This window comes from Dermacentor andersoni, chromosome 2 (genome assembly GCF_023375885.2).
Source record: "Dermacentor andersoni chromosome 2, qqDerAnde1_hic_scaffold, whole genome shotgun sequence".
Lineage (NCBI taxonomy): Eukaryota > Metazoa > Arthropoda > Arachnida > Ixodida > Ixodidae > Dermacentor > Dermacentor andersoni.
This window is the reverse complement of record NC_092815.1, coordinates 164,691,569-164,713,578: the sequence shown is the minus strand read 5'-3', so window position 1 is coordinate 164,713,578 and position 22,010 is coordinate 164,691,569. Positions and strand designations below refer to the sequence as shown.

The 22,010-nt window shown below is 45.1% G+C and overlaps 2 protein-coding genes across 2 annotated transcripts; one reads left to right on the top strand and one right to left on the bottom strand.

The window, feature by feature from the left end:
* Positions 1–5,230: 5,230 nt before the first annotated feature.
* LOC140215854 (putative nuclease HARBI1) lies at positions 5,231–7,074 on the top strand. Its single transcript, XM_072286180.1, has 4 exons — positions 5,231–5,686; positions 5,763–5,904; positions 6,370–6,730; positions 7,023–7,074. The coding sequence occupies exons 1-4, from the start codon at positions 5,231–5,233 to the stop codon at positions 7,072–7,074; spliced, it is 1,011 nt and encodes a 336-aa protein (XP_072142281.1).
* Positions 7,075–7,744: 670 nt separating this feature from the next.
* Positions 7,745–10,004, bottom strand: LOC129387495 (uncharacterized). The gene is made up of 3 exons (XM_055076445.2): positions 9,911–10,004; positions 9,622–9,791; positions 7,745–9,159 (listed from the first exon to the last, which is right to left on the bottom strand). The coding sequence occupies exons 1-3, from the start codon at positions 9,987–9,989 to the stop codon at positions 9,007–9,009; spliced, it is 402 nt and encodes a 133-aa protein (XP_054932420.1). The 5' UTR covers positions 9,990–10,004; the 3' UTR covers positions 7,745–9,006.
* Positions 10,005–22,010: the final 12,006 nt, after the last annotated feature.

The following is a 22,010-nucleotide window of genomic DNA, read 5'->3' as shown; positions in this document are numbered from 1 at the left end:
TGTTGCACATGAATCTAAAAAAAATTTGAGTTATGGAAAAACGGCTTTTGCAGAACCCTTGTACACAATGTAACTAATTCACATAAGATACAAACTGGCATACAAAATTTGTCCGCTTTGACTGTTATCGCCGTTTACGGAACGGCGATATCTGTTCTCGATGCAGACCTATTAGTTTGTAAACATTGTGCTTCTATTTTTTCCGAACTTTCGAATTTTTCAAAATATTTTAAACAAAATTCAGCCGTAAATTGAAATTCTGCTTTTAACAGACACTATAATTCAACTTTCTCTCTCAAATGCAACAAATTTAGTTAGAAGCGATCCAGGGGTTATCTCAGAAACGCGTTTCTGCGTTTTACATATATCTGAATAGATCGCGCCGAAGTTGGGCCCGAGCTAAAGCTTGCCCTTAAACAATTTGTCGAGGGATCAAATACATGAATAATAACTGCATTGCCATTGGCAAAGATGCTGTAAACGAATTCTTGAACGGTACGCACTTTCAAAAGAAGTAAAATACCTAGTTTTCTTTATAAAAGAATATACTCTTATGTGCCAAAAATTGTGCCCAAAGTAACTGATATCGATGTTTCCATGTTTTTGTCTGTTCAATGAGTAAGGAAAATATCATACGAGCTTTACAACTATATCAGTTCGAAACCAGCAAAGCATTGCATGCTGCTGATATGAAAAATGTAAAGGCCATGAAATGACCAAGTTGAAGACAAATATGTTAATGAAACTTCGTCATTCAAGAACCTTGTTTACATTCTTGCAAACATGCATCGGTCGGTGAAAAATCTCAATGCAGCTGTTATTTGATCCAATGTATAACGCAGGAGCAGCTGTCACTGGTTCAGTATCGTGAGTATTTGCACCGAAACTATAGTCGCAACAGAGAGCATGTATAAAAAGGAGGAGTTCTGCAGAATATACGAGGGCGAATCAAATGAAAGTGATTCAATGCGAATATATGACAAATGGAGTACTTTATTTAAAAGTAGTCTACATGAGCAATCAGACATTTGTGTCATTGACTAACGAGTCCCGTGATTCCCGTATCATAAAACTCCTTCGGTTGCTGCTCCACAAAGTCTGCAACTGACCCTTTCACGTCATCGTTCGACAAGAATCTGGTTGCCTTGAACTTTTTTCAGTTGCCCCAAAATGTAGAAGTCGCAAGGCGACAGATCTGAGCTGTATGGTGGATATTGCTCCGTTTCCCACTTGAACCTCGCCAGCTTTACATTGGGGAAGATTATTCTCCTAAAATTCGGGACATCAGAAAAAAACTGTGGAACAGTGCCAAAGAAAATCGCGACAAACACGACAAAGTCTCCCTCGCCTTCGACATACTGTACATTAACAGTCGCGCCTTTGTTTGGGACGACGTAACTAATGACAAAGTACCCCTTAAAAAAAACGAAGCGGAATCAAGCAAAATAAATGGCCCGCCAATGGCGCGGAGGAGAGCTTGTTAAGTCAACTAACAATCATAAATGTAAATGCAAGAAGCTTACTAAACAAAATACAATCTTTCGAAAACCTGTTAACTGATCGCGAACCTGATATAGTCACCGTCACGGAAATGAGGCTTCCACCGCATATTTCCAGCCATGAAATCATGCCGCCGAACTATTCAGTCATTCGCCAAGATCGGGGTTCCCGTGGTGGTGGCGTGGCTCTTGTGATAATAAAAAACCTCCCATTTGTTTTACTGCCAGATGTGTCAGGTGCTGAAAGCGTGTTTTGCAGGCTTCTTTGCATCAATACTACTATTTGTGTGGGTTGCTTCTGCAGAAGCCCCTCTTCGGGTGAGTAGAGCATATCTGCCATTCATAAGTTCCTACACCGGTATCCTAACAACTCTAGAATTATCCTTATGGGAGACTTTAACCTTCCGGACGTAGACTTGGTAACTATGCATCACACATCATCTTCTTCAGAAATTCTGTTTGACGTAATGTTATCATTTAACCTTCACCAAATAATTCTAGAACCGACGCGTAAGCACGGTTCAGCAAACAATATCCTTGACCTTATACTAATCTGTGATCATTTCTCAGGGCACCAAGTACAGAGAGAAATTATTGAAGGCATTTGAGATCACGACATACCGCTATGCTTGTTGCCTCTGGACTGCTCGATAAGAACGCGTTGTAGTACATCTATAGTACCCAACTTCGAGAAGGCGGATGACGCCAGCATACTAACCCACTTTGCGCACGAATTTCAAGCCTTTACTGAAATTGCCTCCGACCCGTCAATCGATGTGAACACAGCCTGGCTCCATATTAAGAATATGGTTTCCTACTGCGTAACTAACTATGTTGCGTTTAAAAAAAAGCGACCACAAAGAACAAGCCCATGGATAACTCGGGCAGTCATCCACGCAAAGCGTCATGTAAAAAGCATACGTAACTACATTAAAAATCATGGATCATGCCCATCCAAAACTAAAAAACTCGCATGCGCAGTAGCACATTTTCGACAGACAGCCAAAGAAGCCAAAGAACATTATTTTCATGTAACTCTGCCCAACTTTCTGACAAACAGCTCTCAGCGATTCTGGAACCATTTCCGCGCAACTAAGAAGACGTTATCAGACCTATCTCCTGAGGAAAAAACTAACAACGCTAATGCCTACAATAATCATTTTCACTCGAACTTCACAAAAGATGACGGCAACCTTTCAGACATTATTAGCAGTTCAACATCGCGCTTCAATTCTTTAATCATATCTGACGCGGGTATCCTTAGTATGTTGCTCAAGCTTGACCCTAAAAAATCATGCGGATCAGATGACATTCCAAATCATTTTCTGAAGAGATACGCAGAGTGGTGCAGCCGATACTTGGGCCTTATATTTTGGAAGCCCTTATCACAATCATCCTTACCCGATGACTGGAAAAATGTGAAAATCATCCCAATACACAAAACAGGAGATACTTCATTGCCCTGTAATTATTGACCGATATCTCTCACTAGCACAGCTTGAAAGATGCTCGAGCATATCATCCTTAAACACGTAACAAACTTTCTTGAAAATCGCAATTTTTTAACGCCACACCAGCACAGATTCCGCCATGGATTGTCAACCGTCACGCAGCTTACAGAAGTTGTGCCTGACGTCGCATATAACATCAATAACTGTAGCCAGACTGATATAATATTATTAGACTTTTCGAAAGCATTTGATCGCGTATGCCACAGTAAATTATTAACAAAATTGCTAGGTTTTATTGAGAATGGGGAAATTTTAGACTGGGTACCAGATTTCTTAATAAACCGGACACAATTCCTACTATTTCAGCCTGTAGAATCTGCGACAGTGCCTGTCACGTCAGGCGTCCCCCAAGGATCCGTGTTGGGGCCACTGTTATTTTTAATTTTCATTAACGACATAACCGGAAATATTGACTGTAACATCAAACTGGTTGCTGATGACTGCATCATCTACCAAATAATTAACGCCTACGAAAATCATGTTTCGCTTAGCAATTCGCTAGACCAGCTAAGTGAATGGTGCAAAAAATGGCAAATGACGATAAACACAGCTAAATCAGTTTGCATGACGGTAACAAGAAAAAAACAACTTTACGACTTTCCGTGCTTTATTAATGGCACAATTCTAACAAAAGTTCACCAGCATAAATATTTAGGCATCACTCTAACTTCTGACCTGAAATGGGACGCGCACATTGCCAACGTGACCTCGAAGGCATTACGCAAGCTATTTTATAGCCCAAGATGTCTCCGCCTCGCACCCACGTCGACTAAGCTTCTCGCGTATACTACTTTCGTGAGACCGGTTTTGGAGTACGCTGACACAGTTTGGTTTCCCCACTCAGTAACTAATATAACGAAACTGGAAAAAGTACAGCGAAAGACGCTGCGGTTTATTCACAACAAGTACAAGCGCACAGATTCACCCACTAAACTTGCGGCTACATCCGGTTTACCGACGCTATCATCAAGAGCCAAACAAGCAGGGCTCAAATATTTATTTATCTTGATTCACAACTATTATATATTAGACCTAACAAAATACATATGTGTTTCGCAGTTACGATCATCGACACCTAAACATGTACACGCTTTAACAGAATATTCATGCCATAATGACACATTCATGTACTCTCATTTCACCCTCGTGATAAGGGAATGGAATCGCCTCGATCCTTCAGTCATTTCTGCAGACTCATTATCTCAGTTCACATCACGGTTAGAATCCATACTAAGCAATCAGTAACGCAGTCTTATTCACGTAATATGCTTTACAACTCTTGTAAGCCGTGCTGATTATGGTGAAGGTGTTACTGTTATTTTTTCCCGTTTGCTGTCCTCTTCATGATGTATTCTTTGTATTGCTAGGCATGTGATACCTATATTTGTATTTTTATGTGTTCTTACTTTGCTCCTTTGCGTTCCTTGTTTGGCTTATTGACAAGCAATTTGTATGTGCATGTTTACTACCATGTATTTCATTCTTGTATGTCCACCTGCTATGGTCCCTAATGGGACTAGCAGTATTGAAGAAAAGAAAAAATAAAAGCCACATCAGTGACGTGGGCACGGGCATTGTCGTGGAACAAGATGACCCCATTCGTCAATTTTCCACGTCGTTTATTCTTGAGTGACACACGTAGGATCTCGCCTTTCACAATATCGGAAAGAATTAATAGTTTATCAAGATTTAGCTAATTCTATCAGTAATGGCGCCTGACAATAGAAAACGAAGTCAGCAACACCTTTCCGGCGGGAAGGACGACCTTTGCTTTTTTGGGGGTGGTGAATTCGAATGTTACCATTGTAAGCTTTGCCGTCGTTTTTCAGGCTCGTAGAAGTGGCACCATAGTTGGTCCCCGATCACAATTGCAGACAAGGGTCGGTATAACGTAAAACTATTCCGTTCTGTTTCTATTCCAACATGGCCGACACCGCTCGCTCATTGGTCGAATTTTTTGAGGCCGCGCCCATTTTTCCTGCCTGTCAAGCGACGTCAGGAATGCACAAAAACTGCTACGTCAAAGTGACGTTTACGCACTCATTATGCTAAATTATGCCGAACAAACCCGGCAAATTCGTGGAATAACCGGTGAGTGCCCCGTTCCGTTTGGAATAGAAAAAAATGGCGGCCTTCGTGATTGCGTTGGCGGCGGCGGCGGCGGCGGCGGCGGCTCGTCAGTCCGGGCGCGGGAGGAGGGAGCCCGAGGGTGCGTTTGACATGCCAGACGATCAGTTTCGGCGGCACTTTCGCCTGAAGAAAGAAACTGTGCGGTGGCTGTGCGATGAAGTGGCGGAGGAACTCGGAGGCGTGAGAACTTCAGCGCTGTCGGTGGAGCGGCAAGTGTTGTGCGCGTTGCGCTTCTTCGCAACGGGCAGCTTTCAAGCCTCGGTAGGGAGCGAGGAGACGATCGGCGTGACCCAGCCTGCGGTCAGCAAGTGTGTGCGACGCGTGGCGGAGGCAATCGTCCACGCCGGGGCCCGCAACAAGTGGGTCCATTTCCCGAGGACGTCGGAGGAGAAGGCGGCCGTGAAGGAAGGGTTCCTTCGACGCGGCTCCATTCCCGGCGTCATCGGATGCGTGGGCGGCAGCCTTATAGCCATCATCGCACCGAAGGGCGAGCAGAAGGCGGCATTCATGTGCCGCAAAGGCTACTACGCCCTCAACACAATGTTCGTAAGTATCTTAATTTTTGTCTAATTTGCCCGTCATAGCAACGCGTGGCTTATGCTGCTGTGCGCGCTCTCGTCAGATCTGCGACGCAGGCATGCGGATCCTCGCCGTCGACCCTCTGCGACCGGGGTCAGACCACGACGCCCACGTCTGGAGAACTACGTGGTTGCGTCGTCGGTTCCTGGAGGGGCATATTGCCAAGGCCGGCGAACACCTCCTCGGTGAGCAGCGGGAAAATTTTGTACAGTTGCAATTCTGGCAGCATGCAGCAAAGCGTGCTCGCGCCGCAGGAGAATATTGTAGCCCGAACCCCTTATGTCATAGTCAGGTTATTAAGTATAGGCGACATGTAGAAATTTTCCAATGGTATCTGCACAAAACAAAGTGACAACACACCTGCGTTCTACTTTAAACTAATTATTAATGCGAGTGTACAGTGCACGCGTTGTCAATTCTTTTTTACACTGGCAGTCAGTTGTGAATAAAGACTACACAAAGAGCTGCCTTGCTGCAAATAGGGATGCTACTATGTCCCAGCTATTGTTATCTGTGATCACAGATGCGTCAGGTGCTCAGCCTGTATATTCCTTTATTACAGTCTCTCTGTAGTAGGCGCATTCTACATGACCCATGCTTCGCCGACTAAACTTTGTGCAGATTTCACACCCTGTTTTGTGATCCTGCAGGTGACAGCGGCTACCCCCTGGAACCATGGCTCCTGACCCCAGTCACAGGCCACCCTTCCATACACACTGCAGAAGGCAGGTACAACACTGCACATGCTGCCATGCGGTCCGTAGTGGAGCGGTGCATTGGGCTTTTGAAGAGCCGCTTCCGCTGCCTTCAGCGCTACCGCGCCCTCCACTACGAGCCAGACCGCGCTGCCAACATCGTTGCAGCATGTGCAGTGTTGCACAACTTGTGTCTTGATGAAGGTGACGTGTTGTTGGATGATGTTAGTGATGACAGCAGCAACAGCAGCAGTGACAATGAAAGTGGCAACCCCTCCCCACAGAGAGTTCCCCGAGTGAAGGCATCACGCATGATGTACCTGAGAGGCTGTGCTGCCCGGGATAATGTTATTAGCTCATTTGGCACGACACGGCAGCAGCACCAGCACTACCTGAAAAGGGTGCGAAGGCGGCTGCGTCGACAGCAGCACCGACAGCAGCAATAAACACGTGCCTGACACTGCAGGCAGATGTTTATTACTGCTGTCTACACACCTAATAGAGAGCAGGAACCAATGTGAAGAAATGTGTGCAATTAGTGGATAGCGTGCTGTTTCTTTATCGAATCTGCTCAATCATAACCAGCGTTTTCACGTGTCCTCTGCCAGTGAGCTGTTACTACCGGAGATGATTGCATCATTCCACTGTGACACTACATGAGAGCCTTTCATTTAGTACCTGTGGATAGAACACTTTGTGTTCATCAGCAGAATGCTGTAGCCACTTCTCTGGGCAGCTGTGGTTTGCCAAATGATTTGCTGCTGCTGCTGTTGCTTCTGTCATCACCGACACTGTCACCGCCATCTGCACTGTGTATGGGAGGCTGGTCTTCGTCTCCTCCCACCCGCCGTGGTTGCTCAGTGGCTATGGTGTTGGGCTGCTGAGCACGAGGTCGCGGGATCGAATCCCGGCCACGGCGGCCGCATTTCGATGGGGGCGAAATGCGAAAACACCCGTGTGCTTAGATTTAGGTGCACGTTAAAGAACCCCAGGTGGTCAAAATTTCCGGAGTCCTCCACTACGGCGTGCCTCATAATCAGAAAGTGGTTTTGGCACGTAAAACCCCAAATATTATTATTATTATCGTCTCCTCCCTTCCTATTTGGGCTGCTGTCAAGCACAACACTTCTCGCTCCACCATGTGTACTGTTCTCACGCACCTTTTAGGTCCTGCGCTATTTTGCCACACAGCCACCGCACAGTTCCTTGACAGAAGGCCAAGTTATGCCGAAAACAATCGCCTGGCATGTCAAGCGCGTTATTCTCCCTTGGGAGAGTGTACATATGTAAATAGTTCTGAAATTGAAGGAACACACATTGTAAATATTCATTTCAAGTGCCACTTGCATTGTTTAAAATTGTTTATTTATATCTGCATTGTAAATAAAACCATGTGACCCATCTTCAATGCCATCTTTCATCAAAGCAAATGACAGACAAGCACACAGAACATGACTTCATGGCGCCAAAATAGCCGTGTGATGTTCGCTACATGGGACCCAGTACACTACCCAGTTGGCAGATGTTAAACTGCATAAATGTGACACGAGCATTATGATGTTTTTTTGAACTCTCACACAACCATTTATCTTCATTCAGCAACTTAACAGCAAGAAAGATGTCTTGTCTATTATGTAGTCAGCGTGTTTGTAGCACGAAATAGTTCAATGACTAGTGCCGTAATAAGATCACAATATAAAACAGCCATCACATGCTTTTAAGGAAGGACAAGTGAGAAAACGTTTGGCACTTCAACGGTATTTCATATAACGGCTGCAAGAGCAGCCTGGCAGCGAATGTCAAAATAGTGGCCACATCGATGGCTCCATTATGTATGTCACAAACTGTGATCAACTACAATGGGGACTAGATTGTACTGCTATCATTGGTAAGGACACTTGAAATATCACAATAACTATCACAAGTAACAGGCGCTTGGTGTTAAAGAAAATTCAAATTCGGCTACTTTGCATTGCGTAGGCGTTGCAAAGTTTGACGTTGCAAACATGACATACATACGGCATGAAAATTCATTTCCAGTTATCACAGCATTGTAGTTAAGTGCACCTGTATGTGTGCGAGACAATGTCGAAGTTGCTGTAAAAGTGATTGCATAGTGTATATCTTCCTGGAAAAACGGTGCGCATTGAAACATATCAGTAACAGCAAAACAGAAGTGAACAACACCTAACGGAAATATGGCAGACATTCTACATATAATTTATAATGTCTCACTTGGGCAAACTTGCACTGCAAGTGAAAATACACATGAAAAGAAATTACCTTGAACAAAAATGATTAGGTACAGAAATGTAGGGAAAACAGTCATATCATCCTTTAGTGCTACATACAAAAAAAAAAAATAGACACGCATTTGTGTTTCAAGTGACATCACAGCACTATCAGCTTTCGCTGCCATGGTCGCACATGACCTGCACATAATTTCACAAGACTGGCTACAACTCGCCACAACAGCTTTCGAGGAGGTATGGGCACCACCACCAAATGCTGCAGCGGTGATTTGAACGGAAAGATGGGCAACACTTGTACCTATTAGTACTAAAGGATTATAAGGGGGGGGGGGACTGTCCCTCATGGCTGAGGATGCTCGCAGAGGCGAGCCAGGAGCTGGCGCAGTGTTGTCGCGATGAGGCCGGTGGCCTCTCTCAAACCACGCATCTCTGCTGCCAGCTGCTGCTGCACCACCCGGGCCGCCCTCAGCTCCTCCACCAGCTGCTGATGATGCTGCGAAACAAATTCACTCACTTCAGCTGCAGGTTATGCAATGTAAACGTTTATTCGCACTGTTTGCAAGTGCTACAGGTTCAGCAAGGTTACTCTTGAGGGCAGCGAGATCATTTACATATGACATGAGAAATGGCCGTGCAAACGTATATGGTCTGTTATGTTTAAAACATGTGAAACGTAGCAAATCCTACCAAGCTGCCTCTGCCTGTCAGAAGACAGTATTCGTGACTAGTTAAATTGTTAAACAAATGATGATCATGCTGTGGTGATACATGCAACCATGGAAATGTTTTGTAAGTTGCTATGTGTTAAAGAACACCTCAAAGGAGATGTATAAACGTGCATGAACCAATGAGCCAAATGACTACAGATGCCTCTGATGTGTAATATGGTTGTAATGTACATTACCATGCGCACTAATCACCTCTTTAAAAAATGACCTGGCCAAGTTGTACGTACCTGCCTATTTTGCTGCAGCAGCAGCTGGTGGAAACTGGCGGCCTCCGCGTTCGCTGCCTCAGCCAGTTGCCCCTGCCCCTGCCGTGCATACTCGGCGGTTGCCCTGCAGGCCGCATCCTCCAGCGGCTGTTGGCGGAGTATCTGTACCGCCCGCACGGGGGAATGTACCACTGCGCAGCAGTGTGTCGCAGAGAAAAAAAAATGAGCCTCTGTTACAGACCACCTTCGATTTAAAACATGACCTACATTCGGAGATAGTTGCGATCGTTTATAGAAAATGTTTACTTACCAGCTATCTGTTGAGATGCCTTCCAACCTTCATCGATTCTTCCGTATCCTATGCGAATAAAAGCAAGAGTGAACACCATGCGATCACCGCAGATGTTTAGATGCTACTGCTCAGTCATTAAGCACAAGAAAGAATGATGTTTACTCACAGAGCACTACGCTTTCACAGTCTTCATGATGTTCATAGCTTCCAGAATTCTTCTCGGGCGAAAGTACCTCGTACGCCGAGATTTCATCTCATCAGGCAGCGTTACGGACAAAAATACACCAAGAGCGGCCCACAGAACCGATCAGCAGCTGTTTTCACGTAGCCGCCATCTTAAGTGTGCGTAGCAAAATGGATTGGATGCGGAATTGGCACGTGTGTGGCTATTACTCGAAAAATTTAAATATTTGTGCTTACATTCAAGCGCGCTTCAACTTTTCTTGCGTTAAAAGATTACAAAACACTTTTACTCTCAGCGACATACAATTGTTCTTTTATCAGACGTTTATATCTAAATGTAACTTGTTATACGGTCCCTTTGCAAATAAAAAACAAGCAAAACATGCTTCCGGCAACGATGGAGGCTGCTGATTGGGCAGATTGAAAAACGTCGCTGGTTCCCGCCCCCATACGCAGAAACTGTCGCGTCATTTTGACGTCCGGAGTTTGGAACAGTTTTTGTTTGGAATAGAGTTACGTTATCGCGCCCAAGAAGTTGTCACCCTCATTGTGATACCGGATCAGATGCTCGAGTTAAGGCAGCGAAGAACTTCTCCGTCTTCTCGCGGTGGTTCAAAATCTTGGGCATCCATTGCGCGCACAAGAGCCGATAACCGAGATGTTAATGAATTATGGCGTGAATGGAACCGTGACTAATGTTCACACGCTCGGCCGGTTCATCGATGTTTATCCTCCTTTCTTGTGTGATCAACTCATCAACCTTTGCAATTTTGTTGGGGGTGATTGCACGGTGGCTTTGTCCGGGTCTTGCATCGTCTTTGCAACTTTCACGTCCTTCTTCGAACCGTTTACTCCAGCTCTTCACAGTGGCCAATGAAATGCAATGTTCAAGGTACATAGCAGCCATACGGCGACTAATTTCCTTTTAGGAAACGCCTTCAGCTGTCAAAAACCTCACGGCACCACGCTGCTCAACTTCTGGAGCATCCATTAAGTCACGCAACCATGTTCAACCCAGTGTATGAGAGCATTAAAGAACATTTTTCCTGACACCTGCTTGTCACTTTTCTAAATGAGAGATGCCTGTGCGCTACGCGCATACCTCGCTGATAATCAACTGAACCATTATTGCGCGGGGTGGGTAGACTCACTTTAATCTGACTCGCCCTTGTACATTAGAAATGCGAAGTTACAATGGAATATGCAAATGCGAAGATACGGATCGAAAAAGGGCAAAAAACTGTCACTGGAAACAAAGTTAGCTGCACGTATACGCAAAACCTCATAACAACATATTTAAATATACGTATAAGTATCCAATAAATCTACGTATCTAAGAAAAAGTCACCGTGTAGAATGCATCTAATAAGGCAAATAAACAGGTTGCGCAATCAGATTCCCAGAATCCTAGATTCCGCCCCCATTCCATCCACTCGCCCCGATGTATCGCGCGCGACGGAAGGCGGCGAGCTTCCTCCCTGCTTTTTTCCTTTGCGCACACAAGACTGAGCCACCATCGTCGGCAAACACATGCCACCCCCTCCCCCCTACGCTTTCACTCGCACATACAGTATGCGGCGCGCGGTCCCGATGTTATCGCCCTTGGACTTTATACGGAACATGAGGGCGACGTCGACGGCAGGAATGCGCCGGTAGTGTCCGTATAATTGCTATCGCAATAATACAATACGAGTATCCGGCAAGTGAAGCGTCCCGTGGCCCATTGCTTTCCTTTCCGCAAAAAAAGAAGTAACAAAATCGAACTTTCACCAAGGGACAATTCGCTACGCCACAACAACTTCTTTTTTCCTTTTGTGGGGCGGGGCACCGAAATTAAAAAAAAAAAAAGCAATGGAAAGTATCTCTAAAATCGAATGCCTACTTTGGGCCCCTAATGTGGCTACCGAAGGAATACCGAAGCAAAGGTGAGACGTTTGGTTCACCGAGAACCCTACGCATACTGCTGGTATCCTACACCGACTAGACAAGACTTTGCGGAGACGTTGCACTCAAGCGAACGCGGTGCAATCTGTCGAGTCCCAAAAGGGATTTCTTCGAGCGACCACTGTTCCTTTTTCTCGTCTGCTAGCCAGAAAGCGTCCAAAACTCTGCTAGGCGAAAATCCACTTGGCCAGAGAAAACCGAACGCGCACCGAACTGCGCCGCGCGGTGGTCGGGGCAACACGAGAAAAACGCATGCGCTCTGGGTGGCTCTGGCACCCCGCTGGTAGGGTAGCGAGAACAAAAAAATTTAGGAGGCTCAATGTGTCCTCGTGAACAAAAGCCAAAGTAGAAAAAATAAATATGAACATAGCTACCTTTGTGGGCTTTAGTGTGTTGACATGGATGCTTTGGAGTAGGGGAAAAAAATGTTGATACTTTTTTGTGTGACATGGCTACACAAATGAACCACCACAACGCTTTGTCTCATTGGAGCTCGCTGCGTGCTTTGTCAACTTGTCTGATAGTGGGTTGATTTCGCTTGCCTTGTTGTATGTCCCGATGTACGAATTTAAAAATGTCAATACACCTTTGGCGTCAAATGTTTATAACAGCATTAAACCAACAAAGTTCCGCCATTGAGAATCGAAAGCACAACTTTGGAAATGCCAATGTACGTTTCGCATCAAGAGTTTATGAAAAGGTTGTACCCATAAAGTTTCGGAATTGACGTCCATGCGCTCCGTAGATTCCGCGGCCTCCGCGAGATGCCGCCGCTAGCCCGTTCACCATCAAAACACCCTTGAAACTTTGTGCTCGGATGGGGCTGCTTGCGTTATGTAACTCTCGGTGCATGGACGTTGTCGCGAAATCGCGCCCGAGTTCGCAATGTTCGCGGTGAAATGTTTTTTCGAGCGTGAAAAAGACATTCTAGACAAAATTCAGAATGATTTCCGGCGCCGGGGGTAGCTTTGGTCGTCGGTGCATGGACAGCACGAAAAAATTTCGTCGGGGGGGCTCAAGCCCCATAAGCCTCCCCCCCCCCCCCCGCCCTGGCTACGCCCCTGACCGGTAGCGGTCATTTTCTATTACTTGATACTTCAGCTTCGTTTTCAGCAGGCCCTGTTTGAATACCCCAGGCGATCTGCAACAACGTTCACTGAATATCTACAGCGTTATTGACTCTAATTCCTCCTTCATTTTTCTCATCATATATTATGTGGCTTGATCTATATGCCTTCAACAATCTATATCATTGCACTGCACTGATGTACATGCATTCAACGCTTCCGACTGCAGGTACCAAAGTTAAACTCATGGTGTGTCGCGATTATGTACCTCCTTTTTTGGTCAAAATATGACATCATCGGCAGCTACACTTGTTTAACAATTTAGTAAAATCTCATGTGAACTCGACAAAGTACCTCTGTTTACGGCATGGAGAATAGCCGTCGGCCTTACACATTTTTGCCAAAATACTACCCCAGTATAAAAAAAGTGTTTGTTTTCCGCTTCAATGCTACAAAGGTGATGACTGGTTCAGTCAGGAATAGTAAAAAAAATTGTACGAAAAGGTGAACGTGCGGAACGTGTCTCATCCCTACATTTTCTCGGGACGAAAAGTGTGCTTTGTTCTCTATAAGCAAGACTTTCTATGGAATCCAGGTGTTATGGTATGGGTGACTAAAGATTTTAAATGTATCACAATATTTACTGTTTTTGTGTGGACCTCAAGTTAGGTGACATGTAGTAGGATAAACCTGTTCAGGAGGATCAATGGTAGCTTCTTCGTGCTCAATCAATGGTAGCTTCTTCCATTGATCAATGGATCAATGGAACACTTCTTCGTGCATCGGTGCGTAAGCAAAATAGTAAGTGTTGTGCGACGTCAGGTACCTTTTCGTGCGTACTGTTTGTCAGGTTTGAGAGAGAACCTAACCAAGCTCGCACCCGGTTCTCTACACTGCACACAGCGGAGCAAGGATGCGATGAGGACAGTGTGTGCTCTTACACTTGCTGTAGATGTATGTTCATTCACGTATAGGATGAGCAAAACCAGAACAAGAGAAAAGCGGGAGCCAACGTTTCGACAATTGGACGACAAGTGAAAAAGACATGTTGACATGTCGAAACGTTCGCTGCCACTTTTGTCTTCTCGTTTTGTTCATCGACTTGAATTTTCATCTCCCGCCTTGCCCGTGCACTCGCGTATACAGTCACAAGCGCTCGTCTAGTCCGGCTGTCTTCAAAAAGCGTGCTTTGATAGTTTTCTACATAGTAAAGGTCCGCTTTTGAGGTCCCGGGATTTTAAACTCCGAGAAGGGTGTGTCGTCTAAGCGGCAAAGACTCGTACACAGATCGTGCCGTTTGGAGTCGCAGCTTGAATGCAGCAAAAAATATTCGCTATATTTTCATCCCCTCCCCAACAGTGGCTTGCGATGCTGCTGACCATTCGGCTGAGGAAGGTATTGGTACACACGTGTCAGATGTGAATCGGCAAAGCGCTGCCTGATTTGCATTTGACCTGCACACAACTGTCGGAGCTTTCGCAGCGCTTTTGAAGAGGTTATTTTTACTGTGGGCTTGGTAAATGTGCCTTTTCTTCCAAATAATATGTTTCTGTTCATAGAAAAAGGTGGTGTAGGGGCACGTGGAATAGTACAGCTGCTTTGTTTTTATATACTATATCCGTCTGCAGTTCAAGCCAAAACCGTAACATACCTAAAAGACTAAATGGATGCAAGCTTCACCACGAGTGAAATCATTTTTATTCAGACTTTATACGGGAACACCTCCAGAAAAGGCACTTCTGAAATAACATAGTTCCTCATACTGCAAATATCACGTTGTTTATTTTGCAAGCAACCAAAGTGCAATGTTTGGTGCGTTTAAAATAAGAGCAAAGCACCCGTGGCTGTGGCTCTGTATGAAAGAGAGAAGGCTAGCTGTAAACATATGCATGATCACTTTATCAATGTCCTTCGCGCTTTTGAACCCTTATTTAGGCTAGGAGTGAGAACATCACTTAAGAAAATAAAGTATTATTATTATGACAAAGACACTATAAGAACGTACTCGAGGAACGAATAAGTCAATAGGCCAACACGCTGTAAAGCGATGAAACTAACCAAGGTCATCATCGACTAAAAAGTTTAACGACGTAGTGGTGATGGACTTAGCGATGAATTGTAATTCAATTAGGCTTTAGTACATTCATGTAGGGGCTGAAGTTCAGAAGCCAGTTTCATGAGGCTTACACGAACATGGGTTCGACTATCGCCTTACCGTCGAAAAACGTTCAATGCCCAACAATCTCAAGCTCTCCACAATGCACGAGTGGTCCCGTGCAAACCCTCAGTGTAGAGGTCAAGGCATGCAACATAGCACTCTTTTGTGCTTCATCACCTTGCAACTAGAGATCAGGAAAGAGCATGAAGAGTGCCCGGTGCTACGGGAAGACACCATGCCGCAAGAAGTACCACAGATAGCTAGGTAGAAGCTGCGTCAAGCCAAGTTGAAGCACCTGTAACACTTGCACCTTTTGCGCCTTTGCCTCCTTCTCTTGGTCGAACGGCCGCCGTGTCCCTACTGCCCCAAATTGTCTTACAGATTCCTCCTGGGAGACTGTTCTGACGAGCTAAGACCCGCAGGTGAGGCGATGGCTGATCTAGCGAACCCTACCAGTGGCGTGAGTGAATAGTTCTACCCAACCAACAAGGTGCCGAACCGCATCATGAAATAAATGTTCCACTATCTAGCTTTCTTAGCCTTCGTCGCTTCCGCATCTCCCTTTTTTTTCTCCGTAGGCTCTCGGCGATTGGTACTTTTTCCTCTGTAGACGCCGTCCACGCTAGCGTCAAACCTCGCTGCTCGTCATCGTCTTCAGTTCCACCGCCCAACCAACGCACAATGCTCGCGCACTTCAGATATTACACTGAGAATATCAGCAACCAGCTGCTCGCAAACCAGGCCACATCAAGAAAAGAAGAGTTCGGATTCTTCAACTCCGCATAAAGAATATATTCTTTGCGGAACCCTGGAAAGTGCCAATGGTGGCACCCATTCAGAAACCTAGGAAATATGTGCAATTAGACCTCTCGTCACCGATTAAGTACTCCGTGTCAAGCTTAGCTCATCGTAATCACTGCTTCCTGACATCTCGTGAGCGGAAGCTGTCGCTGCCGAAAACAAACCGCAGCAACTGCTGCGACAGTCTCCTTGGCCACCGCATTGCTGTCGTTAGAAAATTTTTGTGTGCCAGAGGCGTTTGGCTTGTCTTTGTTCCATTCATGCCACACAGCCTGTCTCGTCTTCATTCCTTCTGAAATTCACATCGCTTCTGCTGTCTTTTTACCTGTTTCTTTCGTCCGCATCTATACTCGCGTCTCACTCCGCCTACTTGGTATGCATGCTCGTCTAGGCTTCTTTTTCACCACAGTGTGACGCGTCAGACGTAAGTGGACGAGTTCGAGGGTTGATTTAGGGATAGTCCTTGCCCGTCTGTGCAGACCGAAGCATCGCTGTACCTCCTTGTCCAAACTCGGTAGCGCACTTTTGCTTCGCTAAATAGGTGGTCAAACGCTCATCAGATGGTCAGCCTCGATAGTGCCCCGCATAGGAAATGGGCTTGTCATGCCCCGGGAAAAGCGGATGACGACAGGAGAAAAAAAAGAGAGCCAGGTTTAAGGCAAGGTGTTAGAACTGCCACTATATCCGATTTATGTATATTCGCGCGTGTACAAAGTGATGGTGTCATACTATTTCCTCTGCTTACATAATCATCATGCTACATGTGACGTTACGGCAAACATTTAAATTATCCCGAGTGAAATTTTCCGTCTTCACACTAATTCCTGCTATTCTATCTGCGTTGGTTTTCACAGCATGCCGGATTGACTTCGTTTGATCATCACTGTAAGAATTTCAAGTTATTTTTCATACGCTTATGTATAGAAACGTCAAGTCTACCAAACTTTCGTGATAACCAAAACTTTGAAACATTACTACACCTCCTTTTTCAACAGGGATAAGCGGGCTAGTTGGTGGTCGTTATTGGAATGCATCATGTAACCGCACAAAAACAAGGGACAAAGAAGGAACACACAAGACAGGCGCGAATTTCCGCGCCTGTCTTGTGTGTTCCTTTTTTGTCCCTTGTTATTGTGCGGTTACATGATGCATTCCTACACTTCCTCTAGCTTGGTACAGAAAGAGAGAGTGCTCTTTATTAAAGAAACAGAGAATTTTGCCGGCGCGTATATAACCGCTGACATGCTACTCTGTATAGGGATGGGGAATGGGATTAAAAGATTGCAAAGGAGAGTGGGAGAAAAAGAGGCTAAAAATAAATATGAAATGTCCCAGTGGACCTGATACTAATATTTACAAATGACATGGCGGGTAAATTTAGGCTTTTGTATATGAAGTGTGCAATCTTTAAAGCTTTTCCATTAGACCAATTTCTGACGGGTATTTGAACAATAAAAACAAAACCCACCGCAGTTTTGAAGGGCCGGGCATTGGACCTAAGATGCTCGCTAATGTTAACAGTTCGTGGCAAATCATGTCCATTTGTTGCTGTAAAAATCGTCTCTTGTCGCGGTACGTGGGGTATTCTAGTAATATGTGTTCCATTGTCTCTAAGTTACGAAGGTTATCACAGTATTGCTTAGTGGTCAGCCCTATGCGGTACAGAAAATTGTTCGCGTATGCCACGTTCAGTCGAAGACGATGGTACAATGTCTCTAAGTGTCGAGGAAGTGGTCGTGGAATTTTCGGTCTCATTTCTGGGTCAATGTAACGCAGGAAGTTATCTTGGTCGCGCGGCTGATTCCGAATGCGGTCTTTTTATTGACAAGCATATTTTTTGCCATGTTTGAAGCGTCTGCTTTTGTAAAAATTGTTCTTTTGAAATTGTGGTATTGGAGTCCTTTTCTGGCAGCTTCATCCGCTCTTTCATTTCCCGAAATGCCGCCATGGCCGTATATCCACTGGAACCTGATGTAATGGCCACCAATCTTAGCCTTGTGGTGAAAATAAGCAATGTCAAATGCTGCAGGTTGATTATTGCAACGCTTGTGCCTGTTCCACATAATTTGTAGGGCTGCTTTTGAATCCGTGGAAATCACTCATATCTTTGGCGGCTGCTGTCGAAGTACACACACAAGGGCCTCCTTAATGCCATGCAGCTCCGCTGATGTAGATGAGGTCGCTCGCTCAAGACGAAAGGAGAATCGTTGCCCTGTGGAGGCAACAAAAAGTCCGCACGATGAGCGATGTGGAGTTGTAGAGCCATCTGTGAAAATGTGCGCTGCGGCTGCGTATTCTTTGTGAAGCCGCAGCAGAAAAGTACAGAAAACAGCAGAAACAACAGAAAAGTACAACATATACGCTGCACTTTTCTTGTGCAGGATAAAACGCAACCATTAGCCTGCAGTGCTTTTTTGCCCACTCAGATGAAGACGTCCACTGCGTTATTCTGCAGTGCTGAAGACGCTAAACGGCAAGGCAAGCATTGAAGGCAGATTTATTGCTGTTATATGGACGACTGTTTTCCCCCCAAAAATGCATGGCCCTTGGCCATCCAGTGGATCTCAGAGACAATCATTAGTCACCGTAAAAGCCTTCTTAAAAGCTGCAGCTGCTTTTTCCGGGGCAATCTGATCATGAACTGATACATGAAGGCTGATAGAGACATTACATTGACATATACTATGGGAGAGAAATCACACTTGACATTCAGGCTGGCGGTGACGTGTCTCATGGCATCTTCGCGCAATCGTGTCAGAGCACTCCAGAGAGAGTCATCTTGTCCAAGTGATCGAAGAAAGGAACGCTGACGGCTGTTAAAATGTTACTATACGCGAGTTGAATGGGGAGCCAAACTTGCTTTGTTACATATATTATTTCGCTTTGGTGCGCTTCCGCTCTTACTGCCAACAACTGCCACAACGAAATGCGGGGAAACCGATTCAAAAGCGGACTTTGCATCCCCGAAGAACCACGAACGGTTTGTAGCCGCGCCTTTGTCAATTCAGCCGGCCGTTCCTGCCTTCGCCTCCTTCTCTCACTGCTCCGGAAAATGATCCGCCATTCGGGTGAGGCATTCATTCTCTAACTCGCATCTGCCGTGCCTCGCAATTCAACTCGGACGGCCCTGTCAGCTACCCGAATTTTTAACATTGGTATGTCCGCTGTTGAGTCCATACATTTCGTCGAGGAATCACAGAATGGCACAGACAAATGCAGCAGCTGAAACAAGAAACTTTATGGACGCCACATTCAATCATATTTTGGGAACAAATGGGAATCCCCATGAGAAAACCCGTATGTTTCCCTAGAATATATGGAACATGTCCCCATATTATATGTATTTTGTGGTTCTGTAAGCGCTCGCAAAACGAGCACTACGAGAAGAAATGCGAGCGTACAACAGTCCATTTCTGTCTTTGTCCATTTCATCTCTTTGGTCTTGTTTTCGACAACGCTGCCCGTAGTCTGTAGGTTCTTATCGGGGTCGTAGAGGATGTGCTAGATAATATGCGTGGAACCATACGGGTCTTTATACCGGAACGCCGTATGTGGATTGGGATTATTGCACATGAAAAAATATGTTTGTCTGTCTTTTTCCTGAGGGACTGGGGTTAGGCAAGACAGCTGTTGCCTACTAGACAATTATCTAGGATCGTTTCGGCCACAATGCTGTATCGTAACATTTTTGGGACCTATCCGAGAGTGACAACAGTTCTTTTTTTAGCTTTATATTGAGGCACTGCATCTATCGTAGCTCATAAATGTTTCTAAAATATGTCATCTTGATGAAATTGTGAGCATTGCTGCTAATAAAAGAGCAATTTCCTAAACCATTACAGAACATGAAAGGTTTACTTAATAGCTTCAAAAACTCCATTAGGCTTTGACATCTGTGTGCCAGTGTGAGGAATACACCGGAAGTATACCAATTTGCAGTAGATAGACTGATCAAAAGCGATGGGTAACACAGGTTTGGATTGAAAACACACAAGCTGGAAGTAGTAATGCTCAACTCTGCAGGTTTTGGAAAAAAAGAAGCAGATGCACAGAGCCGTGCGAAACCTTCTTCACGTTATGGGAGCCCCGTTACTGCACTTACAGCGTACGTAAATCAATCAAACCTTCAATTAGAAGGAACATATTGCAGAAATGGTATCGCTGGAAGTTTCAGCATACATAATGCGTGACCTAGAAAACATGAAAGTGCTAAAAACAGGTATCATGAAGCTAAGGTTGGGATTGTGGCCGAATAAAAAAAAGAAACCCTAAGTTGCGTCACAACAAATGAGTATGTGCACAGCATCACGTGATCTTGGAGACGTCAAGGTCGATTGCGCTGAACACAAGCGCAGCAGTGTTCTACTCATCAAAGCGGCCTCTCTGGAGGCAAATGGCATTCTAGTGAATTTTGGTGTAGATCTTTCTAGCAGTGACGGTTGGCTCGACTAGTTCCACAAGAGTCGTCGCTTGGCAGTCAGCTCCTTTTCTGAGGAGGCCACAACCTAGTCACTTAAAGCCGAGTAAATGCTGATTTGTACTGACATTGCTCTGCGAAAAGTTTAAGCTGTTTCTTGGTAGCACGATCCCCAACCACAATCAAGAAAAACGTTGTAGCCCTATCCAAATAAACCACAGTTCTGATAGGCCAAACATCTTATGGTTCGCCCTTCGCGTGTGGCTTAACTGCTGTTCATACTCATGTAGAGTTCGGTGGCAATATAGAGAAGCACTTTCCAGTGGATGTATGCCAGAATCTATAGTCACCTTGCGTAATGTTTTGAGTGAAATTCCACTTCATTCGTGGTATCAACATGGACAAAGCGCACCGTGATGACTTCGAGGTTATAGGGATTTCTTAGTAGGCACGAGGTCACGGCTTCAGCCCTCGGTCTCGGCGGCAGCACCGAAAAACAGTTAGAAGGGGAGCAATTGAGAGAATATTCTGCATCAAGTATTCCTTTTTCCTTTTTCCTTTCATTTTTGCTATAATTCTTCAACTTATCAATGGTTATTATAAGACAGGTCTCACGGGAATAATTACTTTTTCATCTCGTTATGCTACTAAGCAACGACATAGCCAAACAATAACCCTATTTAGTACGCGGAATAATTGTTTTAAGTATTCCTTCATTCCGCGAACAGTGGTTGAATGGAATCATCTAACCAATGACTAAGTTTTAAAATTATCACTTTCGGCATTTGTTTCAAGTATTGAGTAAAAATTTGTTATCTTGCTGTGCCACGGCTATGCTCAAGCACGGTCGACTTGATTTGTATTTTGTTCGTTGCCTATGCTATAGTGTTCTTTACATATGTATTGTTTCCCCTCGTGCTAAAATCCCTAGTGGGGATTGTTGTATTGATAAATAAATAAAATAAATACTACTGTAATGTAATGTTGACACTTCATGAGAAGCCGCATCCCATCCGATGAATGCGCTTACAAAAGAATCTGGCGATGAGTCAATGTCCCTAATCCATTCCGTCTCAAACGTATCTTCCCAGATAAGCATCAGGACGACACGTGCAAATTGTGCCAGGAAGGACCAGCAACACTCAAACACATGCTGTGGGAGTGCAATGTAGTTATAAGAGGGATGGCAGTTACTCCGGAGACCCTGTCGTCGAGGTGGGCCGCCGCTCTGCGCAGCTCAGACCTCGGAATCCAGATGTGGGCAGTCCAGCAAGCCCGTGAGGCGGCGTTGAGGCAAGCCCTTGACGTTCCTCCGTGGGAGACCTGAGCCCGGGTCGCGTTAAACCTTGCCGGACGTACAAGAAAGTTGTATCCATCCATCCATGAGACAATGTGATTTTCAACGTGCTGCTATTATATATCAAGAAGCGCAAAGACGGCTCATTCACTACCATTACCAGTCAACAAGTATTTGTTGTATCATATTTAATGAAGAAGGAACTCGGCAGCACACAAAAATAAATCGCATTTCCGACTGTCACGAATAGC

Coding starts and splice junctions, on each gene's coding strand:
- LOC129387495 (XM_055076445.2), bottom strand. CDS start 9,989: ATGGTGTTCACTCTTGCTTTTATTCGCATAGGATACGGAAGAATCGAT. Junction 9,792..9,910: donor GGCATCTCAACAGATAGCTG/GTAAGTAAACAT, acceptor ACTGCTGCGCAG/TGGTACATTCCCCCGTGCGG. Junction 9,160..9,621: donor TGCTGCAGCAAAATAGGCAG/GTACGTACAACT, acceptor TTTGTTTCGCAG/CATCATCAGCAGCTGGTGGA.
- LOC140215854 (XM_072286180.1), top strand. CDS start 5,231: ATGCCAGACGATCAGTTTCGGCGGCACTTTCGCCTGAAGAAAGAAACT. Junction 5,905..6,369: donor GGCCGGCGAACACCTCCTCG/GTGAGCAGCGGG, acceptor GTGATCCTGCAG/GTGACAGCGGCTACCCCCTG. Junction 6,731..7,022: donor GTGAAGGCATCACGCATGAT/GTACCTGAGAGG, acceptor GTCCTCTGCCAG/TGAGCTGTTACTACCGGAGA.